Genomic DNA, 16,531 nt, shown 5'->3' on the forward strand with positions numbered 1-16,531 from the left:
CGATGACGCCATGTCGGTATCCCGCACCTGTGCACAGTACCGGACTCTCATTGTCATCTTGTTGTCTTACATGATGTGTTCTTCCCACTCCTTTCCAATTACAAATGTGCTTCCATTTATTAAATGCAGGGTCACAGAAGAAGTGGAAGAAAATAAAATGACTGCTAGCAATCTAGGAATAATATTCGGCCCCACCCTGCTTAGACCACGTCAAACCGACGCCACCATCTCGCTGTCCTCTCTGGTGGATTATCCGTATCAGGCCCGTATCGTGGAGCTCCTGATAGCGCACTACGATAAGATATTCGATGTGTCCCGTCAGATGATGAACCCTGTGGATAAGGCGGAGGATAGGGAGCCACAGCACATCCGAAAGTCCCAGTCACTGCCAGTGGGGAATGAGGTGAGAGTCACCGTTGTTCTCATTTCTACAACCCGCAGAAGGTAAACTGGAACCAGATTGTTCTTACGCAATTTTTTTTTTTTTTTTTTTTGGCTTCATAGAGTATTATTCTGTCAAAACGTGCCAGCTCCCTTGATGAAGCGGCATTGGAATTTAAGGGCGTGGAGGAGAGGGAAGTCCGCAGTCACAGTATGGATATTGTCGAGGAGAATGGTAAGCAAAGCTCCAAAACTGTATCCGAGGCCCATAGCAGCTAATCACAGAACAGCTTTTATTTTATTAGAGCAATTAAAAAAAAAAAAAAAATTCATTTTTTTCCAACTATAAAGCTCACATGGAAATATGAATATTTCTGAAAAATTTATTAATGTCATAAAAAAATCATAATTGGCAATGACTCATAGAATGTTAGTGCTGGAAGGGACCTCTGGGGTCATCGTGTCCAACCCCCCTGCTCAATGCAGGACTCCCTAAACCATCTCAGACAGATGTCTGTCCAGCCTCTGAAGACTTCCATTGAAGGAGATCTCACCGTCTCTTGTGGCAGCCTGTGCCACTCATTGATCTCCCTCACGGTCAAAAAGTTTTTTCTAATATCGAATCTGTATCTTCTCCTTTTCAGTTTAATTCATTTGCTTCTTGTTTTTCCATGTGCAAATGAGAATCCTGCATTGAGCAAGGGGTTGGACATGATGACCCTGGTGGTCCATTCCCTCTCTAACATTCTGTGAGAATAAGGATGATCCCTCTACACTGTGACAGCCCTTCAAATATTTGTAGACAGCTTTTAGGTCTTCTCTTAGTTGTCTTTTTTGCAAGCTAAACATTCCCAGATCCTTTAATGTTCCTCATAGGACCTACTTTGCAGTCCGCTCACCATCCTGGTAGCTCTTCTCTGAACTTGCCCCAGTTTGTTCGTCTTTTTTTTAAATGTGGTGACCAGAACTGGACACAGTATTCCAGATGAGGCCTGACCAAGGAGAATTTGAGGAATATAATTACTTCATGTGATCTAGACTTTATGCTTCTATTAATATATCATAGATCTGTTTGCCTTTTTTTGCTGCTGTATCACACTATGGACTCGTGCAGTCTGTGATCTATTAGTATACCCAAGTTTTTTTTCACACATGCTTGGTTCTATTCTTCCCATTCTGTTGATGTAATTTTAGTTTTTCTTGCCCAGATGTAGAATTTTGCATTTCTCCCTGTTAAATACCATTCTATTAGTCACTGCCCATTATGCAAGCTTATCTAGATCCTTGTGAATCCTTTCTCTGTCTTCTCTAGCGTTAACTATTCCTCCTAGCTTTGCAATGTCGGTAACTTTGATCAGTTTACCTTCAGCTCCCTTATCTAGATGATGTATAAAAATGTTGAACAACTCACCCAGTTGCAAGAGGAAGAACTGAAAAAACAACCCTTATTTTATATATTTTATGATGTTATTGCTTGATAGTATAAATTGTATGTTAAAATAATGGGGTTGTATCAACATCTTGAATTCTACAAAATTTGTGAAGTGCTTGGAAAAATCATCAGCTTTACAATTTACTTTTCATTAAAAATACTCTGTTCTTGAGAACTCAGGGGGACTTTTCATTTTATACTTGTGTTTACTGCATACTAGCTGCTATCTTACCATTGATGGACTGCAGGAGTGGCCAGTCACCTAGGTAAGAAGTGCAGCGCTTACAAGCTCCTTGCTGTAGAGCTTGTAAGCGCCACTCTGAAGCTGGTTGGGACCCCCTTTTCTCCTCCTGTGCTGCAAAGTGGTCTTTTTGCAGCATTGGAAACCGTACGGTTCAGGTCAGCAGATAAGCCATGTTGCTGGACTGAGCTGTACATCTTTGGCAGCAGACTGCCCCTTAGCAAGCAGGAGGCAGGGGAGCAGTGCACTCCTAAAGCCTTATTTTGAGACTACACTTTTAAGGGCTTTGTGGTATATTAACACTTTTTTCCAGTTGTAGCCTTTAGTATAACGCTTTTCTGACTGTTCCGTAGAGGTCAGTATGTTAATATATCTGTAGTGCTGGGTTTCTTGCCCTCTGGTTATTCCTGTGTACTCTGTACCAGTGTTGGCTCCTGTGCGATATACATAGTTTTATACTGTGATTTTGTTCAGTGATCCGCTCCATCCATTTGATCTCAATTTGACATTTAAATTTAACAGAAAATAATCTTAGTGAATCTGAAGAGAGGAGAGATTCCTCCGAGGCCGTCAGTCCCGTCTTTGCATTGCATGGGTCAGATGAACAAGGTGAGTGTCCAGCCTCAGGTAATGGAACAGCTATGGTAGTGAATTACACCCACGTCCGTCTGCTTTTGGGCTAAATCTAAAATCTGCCCTGAGCTTTCATTATAAGCCTCCATGCGTGGCATTGTAATATCAACAGATCTGTACACAATGTATTTAAAGGGAATCTGTCACCAGGTTTTTGCTACCTAATCTGAGAGCAGCATAGTGTAGGGGCAGAGACACTGATTTCAGCCATGTGTCATTTACTGGGCTGCTTACTGTAGTTTTGATAAAATCACTGTTTTATCAGGGGATTATCACTGGAGGACTAGTAAACCTGCTGACTGGTAGAACTCCATATTCATGAGCTCTGTGTAACCCCGACCCATCGCTGCTTGGCAGCTTTCTGCCTATGCACAGTGCATACAAAAAGCTGCCAACCATTAGTGGGGGAGGATTATACACAGCTCCGCATTCCTCTATCTGCTAGATGTGCAGCAGATAAAACTGTGATTTTTATGAAAACTTACTAAGCAGCCCAGTAAGTGACACATCGCTGGAATTGGGGTCTCTGCACCGACATTATGCTGCTTTCAGGTGGAATAGCAAAAATCTTGTGGTGATTTAATATAAGGCTTTTCATCCTCCCTCCTCCCCCCCAATTTTGATAAGGTACCTGTCTGGACTTTACATGACTGACCTCCTGTATTTTGAACACTTTATTCCTTCTGCATTGGGAGCTCCAGCAGTTTCTTTCTTGCTCTCTGGGCCTGCCCTCTTACATCTCCCGCCCTCTCCATAGACTTCTATAGGCAGCAAGTCTAATTTGATTTCTACACTGTACAATTTGAGAGTGCAGGATTTGTGCTGGGGAGGAGAAGTGACTGATATGATAAAGAGGCATTTTTCTTTAATTCTCTAATATAGATTACAAAGTTTATTATCTTTACTTGTACCTTGGACTTTGGGGAAAAAAATAAGTTCCGGCACCAAATTTGATTTCTCGTGTTGAGCTGGATACTTTGTGTAATATGGGCTACAGAGAGGAATTAAGCTTTTTTTTTTTTTTTTTTTGTTAAATTTCGCCTCTCCGTTGCCGAGAGGCGCACCACATGTCCGTCTCTGTGGGTGAGCCGCAAGCGTCTGTGGACGGATAGTGGGCATGGCATTTCTAGAAATACCATCCATTATCCTGTAACATCTGGCCGCTGCCGGTTGGACGCTGCATAAGTACACAGCGTCAAACCCGCGGAAACTCCGGATCGTGGGCTAGTACTCTAAGGGGAAGGATGTTGTGAGTACACACGGTAATGTTTCTCATTCCCCACGCAGAGAGTTTGAAAAGGGAAAAATGTTCTTGAAGCCTTGGTGCGGCCATGATGAAGCGCACGGTCACCCAATAACTTGAATGGACGCTACTGCTTTACTGCGTTGTGCCAGCGACCTGCCCTGTAATAATATTCACTTACTGGCTTGACTATTCGGCAAGTCCCCACTTTAGGGCTCTGATGACGGGGACTGCCCATCCCAGTGTGTACAGAAGCCTTGTATTAATTTTATTTTTGGCTATTTGCTTCCAACATCTCTAGTACGGTCTCATACAGGGGGAAACAAAATTACTAAAAGATTATACAATTATATTTTCCTATGTTGGTACAAGGAGGCCTATGGCAGGTTTTATAAGATGACCGCCATCATTTGGGTTCATGGTTCATTTTGGGCTGAGAAGTTTAGAAACGTTTCAGGAAAATCTGAAGGTCACTATGTGCTATCTAATGGTCTTTGAATCTCGCTGTCCAACTATCTATTATTCCTGCTTCTGTATTTGTGGTTAGTTTACAGGTTTGCGAAGTTTTAAATAAGCCTTTATATACAGTAACTTAAGTGTGTGGTTTACAAACGCCTTCCATAATACTCAATGTCTTCTAGATTGCTCTATGGATGCCATTTCAGACGGTGACGTTGCTGTTGGAAGGCGCAGCTCAGAAGACCTTTCAAAGACAAACGTCTCTGTTCCTGTCAAGTCTTATAGGCAATTCCCCAAAGTTCCGATGAGAGCCCCTCGGGCAAAACCAATCGCTCGTCCTGTAAGTTTGCCCGTGGATCGACTGCTCCCGCCTTCTGTGCTGAACGAGAATTCCAGGAATGTGGGTGTCACCACCTCCGATAAACTTGGCAAAAGTCCTATCATCGAAGAGGTGTCCGAGCACAAGCCTTTACCTACGATCAATTCTTGCCACAGACTTTCATGTTACGACTCCCAGAGTTATCGTAAACCATGGGATAAGCAGTACAAACAGTATGATATAACGCCAAGGACTGCAATGATTATGACCAATGTGCCACCGGAGATACGAGCACACGATAGTGGACCAACCAGTTTGCCCTCAAGCACTACCTGTATAAGTGCCACACTGCCAAAAATACCATCTGCTACTCAAGTCAAGCCCATCGCCATTGATAGTAACTTGACAGAAACCGGTCTGCTATCCGCATACAGGGCTCCAAGGACTTTGCAGCCACCACCAGGAACTTTTTACAAACCACCTTCTTATAAACCCAAGCCAAGCGAAGAGACCTCTCCAAGCGATTCTTCATCTCCAAGTCTGGTGAAGGCTCAATGTCAGATGAATAACAATAATGTGAATCTTATTGGAGACTCTGATGTGGCCACTGACCTTCAGGGACAAATCAAAAACTCCGAAAAAGCCACTCCTGAGGATAGTCCTCAGGTGGATGTGAAGTCAACATTTCCAAGACTAAGGCCAAAGCGCGTACAGGAACTGGAGCACAGAGAGGCACACTTTGTGTAGCGTTAGGACTGCAGAGACGTCTCCTCCCTCTCATCCGGAGACGACCCATGTGCCATTTTCAGAATTATTTTTTATAAGAACTGTTTAACTGGAAAAAAACAAACACAAGTGCTTTTCTATACAGAACTGTCTTTTTATACGCATTCTGGAAAAATAAAACAAAAACGGAAGTGTTTAAGGTGCACTTAGTGGAATATGTTAAAGGGAACCTGTCACCTGAATTTGGCGGGACCGGTTTTGGGTCATATGGGCGGGGTTTTTGGGTGTTTGATTCACCCTTTCCTTACCCGCTGGCTGCATGCTGGCCGCAATATTGGATTGAAGTTCATTCTCTGTCCTCCGGAGTACATGCCTGCGCATGGCAATATTGCCTTGCGCTGGCGTGTACTACGGAGGACACAGCATGAACTTCAATCCAATATTGCAGCCAGCGGGTAAGGAAAGGGTGAATCAAACACCCAAAAACCCCGCCCATATGACCCAAAACCGGTCCCGCCAAATTCAGGTGACAGGTTCCCTTTAAAGTCAATGCTTATTTATACCAAGAAACAGTATTCATCTATGGATCAAACTGTTTTTATGTAAATTTGTTTAGTAGCTGAAAAAATATTGCATTTCTTATGACAGCAGCAACATTTGCTGAAGGAAAGCATGTAATCTGTGCAATTAAAATGTACTCCAGTATAGATTTATACAAAGCCCGGAGGATGCATCTCTTTGTTTTATTGTTTGTTTTTTTTTTATTTTTACTCCTTTTTCATCCGTTGATGGTTTCTGTGTTGTCACTTTAATGTCATATTTACAGAGAAGATGCACTTAAAATGTAATTTTTTTTCATACAAGTGAGGAAAAACGATGTGGGCTTACTAAGTGTTACTGAGATTCTGCTCCCGGAATTCGGCAATTTGTGAAGAATTCTGCAATTAGTCGGTGATACGTTAGATGCTGAAGATTTTATACCCCCTCTCCATAGACACATTAAATGCAGCAGCATTTTCTTTTTATGTATTTATTCCTCATTTGATTAGTATGGTTATCTTCACCTTCTTCAGTCTCTGTATGACCAGCTTCTCCTACAAGTTACAATGTGCGTCCATTAATATTCTTTTTACTTTTCCAGTTATAGAAGTCTTAAAAATGACTGACTGTGTTCAATTTCCCTGATGGCGCAGTCAGACGGCCATATAATACGGACGATGATCTTCTCATAATGCTCGGACTGGCCGACGGCTCTCCTGACCGTAGCGTGACATCATGTATTTTTGTGTGGCTACCATACTTGGGTCAGGAGAGCCACCGGCCAGTCCGTGCGCTGTGATGCGATCGTCGTCCGTGGTATACGGCCATGTGACTTGGGTCCTTAAAGGAAATCTACCCTAGCACATATAGGGGATTTAGCCTCTATTGAAACCATACATTTTAATGTATAAATCTGTCCCTCAGAAAATGCTCCTTATTTCTTTATGTGAACTAAGCTGACCTGTGCATCCTTGTCGTGGCCGAGCAGCTTCAGCAAACTGTTGCACCGCCCTGAACTTGGGATACCCCCGTCTCCCTCTCTGTTGATTGACAACGCTGGATTGCCCATCGGCAGCGCTGGCTCTTGGAGAAAGCTGGTGCCCGCACAGGCTCACTCACTGTTGAAGATCCTAGTTTGAAGCATGCGCACAATTTTTCCTTGCTGCGGCCGCACGCAACACAGTGTAGTGGGACAGATGCAGCAGAGAGATGTGTGTGCACCCACACTCTGATTTGACATCTCTCAACAGTGAGTGAGAGCAGGTACCAGCTTTCTCCTAGGCAAGCCAGCATTGTCAGTCCCCAGAGAGGCAGACATGAGCTTCCCATAAGACAGTGCTAGCTCTGAGTACACCAGCACTGTCCAGAGACAAGGGAGAGACAGATTTATACAGTTAAGGTAGGCTTTGTATAGGGACAGATTTATACAGTAAAGGTAGGCTTTATACATGGACAGATTTATACAGTAAAGGTAGGCTTTGTATAGGGACAGATTTATACAGTAAATGTAGGTTTTATATATGGACAGATTTATACAGTAAAATAGGCTTTGTATAGGGACAGTTTTATACAGTAAAGGTAGGCTTTATACATGGACAGATTTATACAGTAAAGGTAGGCTTTATATAGGGGTTAATTCCCCACATATCAGTATGTGCTCAGTTTGATTTAGGTGTGATGGATTCCTTTTATTTTTTTGGGTGGTAAAGAGAATTATGTATAACAGTGGTGTCTTATCTGCCAGCCTCAGATTGTAGAGATGCTTGATATTTTGAAGGGAAGGATTCATTTATTTCCTTGCTCGTTTTTTGGCTTAGGAGTCCAGTGGGCCGTACTAGTCAGTGAGTGGGGAAAAAAAAAGCTCTATCCACACTGATTAGGTTCGCCCACTGGACTCCTAAGCTTAGAATGAGCACAGATGTAAATGACGGCGATACTGGTTCTACAGAATCTTTTCCCACTTATTTATATTTCCGTTCTGCTCAGCTCCTCCTTTTCAATATCGTGCTTTTTTTTAGCACCTGTATGTAAATATTGGGCACGGTAATGTAATATGTTTTATTTTTATTGTATTCCTTGCTGCACATATTGGTTCACCCTAAATATATTTAAAAAGACTAAAGCTGAGTCTATCGATTCACTGAACGCCATCTAATGATTTGGCGGATCGGTACAAAAAATTGTTGCCTTTACTGCAAGTATTTGGCCGGGCTTTTTTTTTTTTTTTTAATGGGATACCTCCTAGAGGCGACGTTTGTAATGATTGTTGTAGATCATCAGCTTTACCCGCTCAATGTTTTTGCTCTTGTTGCCATTCACACAGTACGTTAAAATGACTCTTTATTTATATGTCGGGGAGTTCACAAGTTCTGCGAGATCAGAACAAAGTCTGACGACGTAAACGCATTAACATTATACAACCAAATGACTACCAAAAATGTCCATTGTTCGTGCATCCAGTGTTTTTCTTTATTTTGAATTGAATATATATTTTTTTTGTTATATACATTAAACTGTTACACCCAAATATATTAACTTTTAACCTTCTCAGAGTTCATGGTTTATATAATCTTGGCTTCTTTTTTAACTTATTAAAAATGTAGATTATCCACTCGTGGCCAATTTTAATGCTTGTGCTGTAAGATTTTTCACATATCAGCCATACTCTCAATCTAAAATGAAAAGCGTTTTGTGCACAAATGTATATTTACAAAGGTTTTTCATATTAAATATAAAATATTTTATTACAATAGTATTCAGAGCTTTTTTTAAAAAAAAATAAAATAAAATAAAATTGAAGCAACTATAATAAAATGAACCTGACCGAGTGGATTATTTTTATCATTTGTTATTACTGAAATTGGTGAATTACAATTCCAGACATAGGAATGAAGGATATGGAGCGTTTCATAGACTTTTTTTTTTTATATATATATATAGTAAATGTATTTTGGGCTGAAAATATATTTTGTGATTGGGTTTCATTAAAAATTTTGCACAGTTTGACTTTTACAGGCTTCAACCCCTTCTTCCTTGCTAACCGAGTTAATTGAGAATCTATCATTTAGCTTGTTGTGGCAAGGCGCTTGTAACTCTATTATCTCTTTGTTTGTTTTGGGTGGGGGGTGTTTTGTATCTCCTTTTAGCTGATTTATGACCACATCAAAGTTAATTTCAATTTTTATGTGGTCTGTGGTCAATAATCAGCACAGAGGAGTTCAATAAAAGACTAGATAAAAAGTTACCAATTCTCCGATCAGAACATGCTCACTGATGGATTCTCAGTTAACTCATTCTGCAGCTGGTTTGCAGAAAGAAAGCGATAGGAAAGAAAGCAGACTTTGTAAAGCTGCTTTTATTCTGAAAAATAATCGTGAATGAGCATTTTCAAGAACTTTCAGTGTAAATAGGCTGATGATTAGAACAAAGGTTTTATTAGCAGTGCATTATCATGGGTAAACAGGACTTGCACCGCCAAGAATTATGGCAGCCTATCTGCACTGAGGGATCTGTTACAGATCGCTCAGTGCCCATCGTTTCCTGTAGCTTACCTGTGTAAACAGGCTATTAAATAACCGCCGACAGGTAAAGATTTACCAATCAGCGGTCGTTTTATTCTAGCGCAGCCAGGCGGTCAGTGTTACCGGGCAGTAACATTTTTAATGAACCCTATTGCAAAAGTAATTTCTGCCCCAAAATGCATGCAACTTGGTAAATTTAAAAATGGTTTTGAAAGGCTTCCACATCCATTAACCCTGTACGTAAGAAGGAGAATGGGCAGCCATCCGTTACGAGGCCATGCTGGGCCTTCCAGCATTGGGCAAGGCAAAAGACGGATGTATGCAAGACATAGGACCACACTGGTATGGAGTTTATAGATATGTGAAGCAGTTTATTGGACCATGGTCCATCAGCTGCATCAGTAGTGCGTGGCCGAAGAATGGGAACCTTCTCCTACCTGCTGCCATTCCCGGTGCCTCTTCTGGTGAGAAGGCCAAGCGTCACGTCCTGTGTGAAGCGTCACATCTTGTGTGCATCCTGCTGCAACAATGATGTTTCGCCGAGTTTATATATCAAAAGGTGCTGGCGATTCCTGCAGGTAGAAGACTGTGGTCCGCAGAGCTCCCATCCAGAAGTCCGGGTCCTGTGGATCGATTCGCTCATCTCTACTTACTATTCTCTCATCAGACCACAACACATTTTCCCACATACTATTGGCAGACTTGGTGTAGGTTTTGGCAAAACCTAGCCAAACTTGGATGTTTTTCTCTTTAAAAAACAGGCTTCCTTCCTGCCACCTTACCCCACAGACCTGATATATGAAGAACATGGTAGATTGTTGTCACCGGCAGGACACAACCAGTACTTGCCAGAATTTCCTGCAGCTCCTTTAATGTTGCTGCTATAGGGTTCTTGACCAATTTTCTTGTCTTTGTATCAATTTTCAAGGCATGTCCAGTTCTATGTACCGTCACTGTCCTGCCAAATTTAAGCCACTTCTTAATGACCATTTTATTATTTTTATTTCCCCCCTCAAAATGATTTCAGTTTGTTTCTAAATATATTTCTACAGATTATAGGGGACATTAAAAGTGGAAAAAGTTCTGAAATTATTATTTTTGGTGTGATTTTTTTTTTTTTTTTTTTACATTTGAAAAGCCTGGTATTTTAACAGCTGTGTGTAGACATTTAATATCCACTGTATGTAAATAACGTGCTAGCTGTGTGCACACTAGAACAAACCACTGATAGCTGAATGTGTTACAGCAGAACATGTGCTGTGCTTTATAGTTCGGCTAAGTATTCACCAGAGCTGTCACTCAAAGAATACATTTTTATTTTTCGGTCAATGGAGCTGTGTGATGGCTTTTTTTTTTTTGGTGGAACGAGGCGACATTTTTATTAATACCATTTTTGGATAGATGTGGTGTTTTGATTTCTTGTTACAACATTTTTCGTGGAATTACAGCGACCCAAAAAAATACATTTTAGCATTCTTGATTTTTTTTTTTTTTTCTTTTACGTTGTTTACCGATCGGTTTAATTATTTCTGTATTTTGTTAGATTGGAATTTTCTGAACGCAGTGATACCACATATGTGTTTTTATTTTCGTTTTTTTTTAATATCTTTATTTTTAATGGTAGAAAAGGGGGGGTGTGATTTGAACTTTTATGTTTTATTTGTTCATATTCCTTTAAAAATAATTTTTTACTTTTCACTGTTCTTCAAGCTGCAATCATCTGACCGCTTCTGCTATATACAGTAATGCCACAGCTTCGCTGAATATAGTAAAAATCAAGGTCATCTTTGAAGCCCGGCCACAGGCTGGACCATACATGTACGCCAGATGTTGTGAAGCGGTTATCACCCATGATGATTGCAGTCTAAATGATTCACAGATATGACCAACATATTTGCAGATTTTATATATTAGACACCCAGTGAACATTTGCAAAACAGAAATAAAGGAGGTGCATTGTACCAAATTGCTTCTTTGCTATTAAGAAATTGTCCAAGCAGGATCTCGAAAGTCGATGGTCACTTCTTTTTAACAGGTATTTTGATCATATGTAAAGATTTTTGTAATATATGCAAGAATCCTATTTCACGATGATTTCTATATACAGATGTGGTTTCATAGACCGCTGTCGTGAGGCATGGCATTTTATCAGTGAGGACAGTAGTGAAGGTTCTCTTCCCGGGCTGTTATATGGCAGTCCTGAATGTCAAGGATGCCTATTATCATGTACCAATTCAGAATCAATATCGCAAGTTCCTCAGAGTAGCGGTGCAGATACAGATGGAAATCAAGCACTTCCAATACAGGGCTCTTCCCTTCGGGCAAGCAATAGCTCCCCAGATATTTACGAAAGTAATTTCGGAAGTGACGGCTCATCTCTGGGTAAAGGACATACTAGTGATACCTTATCTGGACGTTTTTCTGATCGTGGGGGACTCTTTTCTTCAGTGTCAGTAATGGGTCAGTATAGTCAGAGATACCCTAGAGACACTAGGATGGCATCTAAATCTAAAAAAATCCACATCTACATCTGGCAACATCACAGGTCTTCCTTGGTCTAGTAATAGATTTGGTGAGACAGGAATGCCACCTCCCAGATGAGAAAGAGAGAAATATCAAAATCCTCATCTTATCGACGGTAGCGAGTCCGAAGATGTCCCTCAGAAAAGCGATGTCCCTACTGGGCTCTCTGACCGCCTGTATACCATCAGTCTAATGGACACAGTTCCATACATGAGACCTTCAGTGGTGCATCTTAGAGATAGAAGCAATCTTGCAGGGACAGTTGGAAGGCGAGCTGATGGTTCCGAAGACAGTGATCCATTTTCTCCAATGGTGGCTAGGGCTAGATTCAGCATCCCTGGGTAAAAAAAAATCCAGACTAGTCACAACAGATGCCAGTCCCTGGGGGTGGGGGGCCCACCGGGATGACCACTGGATACAAGGGACTTGGTCGCAAGAGGAGAGGTTATCCTCAAACTGGGAGCTCCACGTGGTGGAGAGGGCATTAGACGGGTTGCTGCCTTTTCTGCAGGGCCACCATGTGCGGGTGCTCTCTGACAACCGGACTATGTATCCTATATAAACCACCAGGGAGGTACTTGTTACCATCCACTAATGTCGGTTGAAGAACAGGTATTTGTGCTGGCAGAAAAACTTCTCATTATCGGTCCTGCATATCAAATTGGCAGAAAATATCAAGACAGACTTCCTAAGCCGCAAGTAGATCTTTTTGCCTCCTAAGACAACAGGAAGGTCCAGAAATTCTGCTTTCTGAACTAGGGAGAGAACCCTCACATGGTGGACGCCTTCAGGATGGAATGGACCTCCAAACTACTCTATGCCTTTCCTGCTGTGTGCCTCATCCCGTCAGTCTAGCAGAAGATCAGAGAAGACAGGGCAAGAGTTATCCTAATAGCTCCCTTTTGGCCAAAACGATTTAGGGTTTTCTGGCTGAGGACAATGTCCGTATCGGGTCCGTGGGTCCTTCCAAAGGACCAGGATTTTCTATTCCAAGGACACCATGACCAGATCACATATTACCGCCACGTAGTGACCAAATAATACAATACTGATCATTAATTAAAAAAACAACAACACAATACGAATGCCATTATACACAGGAGATCTGTACTTAGTATACAGTGTCTGTGTGCAGGTAAAGATGACCGGGCTGCATTTAACAGCCTGGAATTTAAGAGGTCAATTTTAGAGGGAAAAGGTTTCTCTGCAAAATTAATTTCTACCCTTAGTAGCAGGAAGCTGGTAAATACTAGGATCTACGGTAGGACCTGGAGGAAGTTCCTATCCTTTTCAGGGGCGAGGCTGGGGGGGAGGAGTCCCTTTAACATCTATCTTGGAGTTTCTTCAGAGGGGGATAAAGCTCGGCCTTTCTGTTAGCCCCTATAAGGTACAGGTCTCAGCCCTAGGGGCACTATACAATTGTGACCTAGTGGCTAATAGATGGATCACTAGTTTAATCAAAACCTGTAATGGAGCCAGATCGGTCCCTACGTGCACAACCCCTCCATGGGATCTAAATTTAGTGTTGACTGCATTGACTAGTCTCACTAAAAACATCCCTGCTGGTGGCCCTTACATCAACCCGCAGGATGAGCGACATGCAGGCTTTATCAGCAGACCTCCCTTACACTCAGGTACTGGACGATAGAGTAATTTCAAGATTAGACCCAACATATCTCCCTAAGGTGGTTACAAAATTTCACAGGGCACAGGAAATAGTATTACCATCTTTTTGTTCCAACCCCAGCAATCATAAGGAGGAGAAATTACACACCCTAGACATTAGAAGGTGCTTGCTGCGGAATTTAGAGGTGACAGAACCTTGGAGGAAACAGAGGGCCCTGTTTGTTTCCTTCCAGGGGTCTAGGAATGGCCTTAAGGTGTCTAAATGAACTTTAGCGAGATGGGTCAGAGATGCTATTAAGCTAGTTTTTGTCAGTGCAGACAGGGCTATTCCGTGCTCGAAAAATGTGAGTCCCTGGACCTGCACGTCTCGTGGCTGTTCGACAGCTGCAACACATCTAGGGACTTCCTGTTTGTTAGGCAATCCATGAATGTTTTGCGGCTGTCGAACAGCCGTGAGAAATGCAAGTGCGGGGACTCAACCATACTTTTCCAGCACGCCGAAGTCACTGGGTTAGCACACGAACATGCTCTGATAATGCCTTATCTGACAACATTCGCTTATCACTAACAGCCAGTTAACGGTGATTGTGAAAATTGTGTTGGGCTGAGGCACCTTCACATAAAACAGTAACACCTTTGAATTATGTATATTTTAACGATCACCGAAAAAAAATTACCTCTCACCTCCCACTATGTTTCACAAATTACGGACAGAAAAAGAAAAAAAAAAATCTGCACGTACTATAGTAAGAGTGACTGGGTCATGGGAAAATGTCCTTTCCATGTGACCTTTAACCTCTGTCTTTGTCTCTGTCCTCTATTGTCCTTTTCACTTAATTAATTGCTCATCATGTGTGGACCATTCAGTTGTTTTCAAGTGGCCTTAAGATCTTCTGTATTTAACACTCACATTAGAAAGATCAAAGAGTTCACAGGACATCATGGCCACCGATGTAACTGGCTACATATGTCCTGTGAATGCAAGAAAGTGCAGAGTACAATGAGGCTTCTCCAATACTCTCAAGTGTCAGTGTGTGGTCACATCTACATAGTGACGGTTTGTTTGCACTCTAATTAACGCCATATTTTCATACTATTATAAGAAATTGTTGAATAGGTAGAGAACATTCATTCCCTTGATCCATGAATCACAGACAGATTCCCTCAATCTACATTACAGACATCGGCAAAATCCGTCCATTTTTAACCTGGTGACAATTCCTCTTTAAGTGACCAATTATTGAATTGATCATCATGTAACATCAGGCTACAGATTTTTATGCATCTCTTTGGTGGGTGTTTACTCTTTTTTTCACATATTTCCCAAATTAGGCCCTCTTTTTGCCGCTTGAAGCTTACTATGAGGCTAGGTGCCCACAATGAGCTTTTGTTGAGTTTTATTGCTGCGTATTTTAGAAAAAATGCAAGTAACTTATTTTACTTAATGGGTGCAGAAATAATGCAGAAAATCTGCAATGTCAAGAACTCATTGTTGGAAGGTAGCCTTAGGCTGTGTTCACATGTTGCGTTTATGGAGCGTTTTTTTGCTGCTTTTTCCATGCAAATTTCAAGCTGTTTTACCATACCAGCAAAGTCTGAGATTTCAGAAATCTCATGCACACACATTGTTTTTTTTTTTTTTTTTTCTGACTGATTTGGAAAACTGCTGGTTTTTTACAAACTGCAGCATGTCACTTTTTTCAGCATATTTGCAGCGTTTTTTAACCCATAGAAAACAATGGGTTAGTGCAAAAACGCAACAAAAATGCAGGTTTCAGTTTTTGCTGCTAAGTGCAAAATCCTAAGGAAGATAAATCATGCTTTTTTTTTTGGGGGGGGGGGGGGACACTAAAGTTTATCAACATGAAAAAGGAACAACAAAAACTAAGCAAAACCTGCTTTTTGTAAGCAGCTTCTTTACTGCCAAGAGAGCAGGTTTTGCCTGTGGGGAAAAAAAATGCAACGTGTGAACATAGCCTTCGGCCTGAAGAAAATCCGTACTTGTGTCATCAGTGTGTCCGTTTTGACCATCAGTGTGGTCATCACTGTTTTTCCGGTATGGATAAAGAAATAAATAAATTGCACAGTTTCTCCCATACTTTGAGAAGCTAAACACTCATGGCACACGGATGACACACTGATGACACACAGATGGCACATGGATGTCACACTGATGGCACACAGATGACACACTGATGAGACTGATGGCACATGGATGACACACAGATGGCACATGGATGACACACTGATGACACAGATGGCACATGGATGTCACACTGATGACACACTGATGACGCACTGATGAGACTGATGGCACATGGATGACACACAGATGGCACACGGATGACACACTGATGACACACAGATGGCACATGGATGTCACACTGATGGCACACTGATGGCACACAGATGACACACTGATGAGACTGATGGCACATGGATGACACACAGATGGCACATGGATGACACACTGATGACACAGATGGCACATGGATGTCACACTGATGACACACTGATGACACACTGATGGCACACTGAGGGCAGATGGATGACACACAGATGGCACATGGATGTCACACTGATGACACACTGATGACGCACTGATGAGACTGATGGCACATGGATGACACACAGATGGCACACGGATGACACACTGATGACACACAGATGGCACATGGATGTCACACTGATGGCACACTGATGGCACACAGATGACACACTGATGGCACACTGAGGGCAGATGGATAGCACACTGATGCACACAGACTTGTATTGGCCCTTGTCATCTCTGCTGCCAGAAAAAAATGGACATGTCTCCTTGTGTTTTGCATGGGTACAATGTACATGTAAAAACACAGAGATGTGCACAACACCATGGAATATAATG

General features: G+C 41.8%; 1 protein-coding gene and 1 long non-coding RNA gene across 2 annotated transcripts in view; both read left to right on the forward strand.

Moving 5' to 3' along the window:
- Positions 1-5,630, forward strand: part of ARHGAP29 (Rho GTPase activating protein 29) — a 150,689-nt gene extending 145,059 nt beyond the window's left edge. The window contains exons 21-24 of the mRNA XM_077277488.1: positions 130-403; positions 505-616; positions 2,577-2,663; positions 4,572-5,630. Of these exons, the coding sequence (XP_077133603.1) occupies positions 130-403; positions 505-616; positions 2,577-2,663; positions 4,572-5,455 (1,357 nt within the window). The 3' untranslated portion in view covers positions 5,456-5,630. The remainder of the gene's footprint in view (positions 1-129; positions 404-504; positions 617-2,576; positions 2,664-4,571) is intronic.
- Positions 5,631-5,979: 349 nt separating this feature from the next.
- On the forward strand, positions 5,980-8,520 carry LOC143788443 (uncharacterized). Its single transcript, XR_013218633.1, has 2 exons — positions 5,980-7,409; positions 7,446-8,520. It is a non-coding gene; the product is annotated as an uncharacterized LOC143788443 (long non-coding RNA).
- The last annotated feature ends 8,011 nt before the right edge of the window (positions 8,521-16,531 follow it).

This window comes from Ranitomeya variabilis, chromosome 8 (assembly GCF_051348905.1).
Source record: "Ranitomeya variabilis isolate aRanVar5 chromosome 8, aRanVar5.hap1, whole genome shotgun sequence".
Lineage (NCBI taxonomy): Eukaryota > Metazoa > Chordata > Amphibia > Anura > Dendrobatidae > Ranitomeya > Ranitomeya variabilis.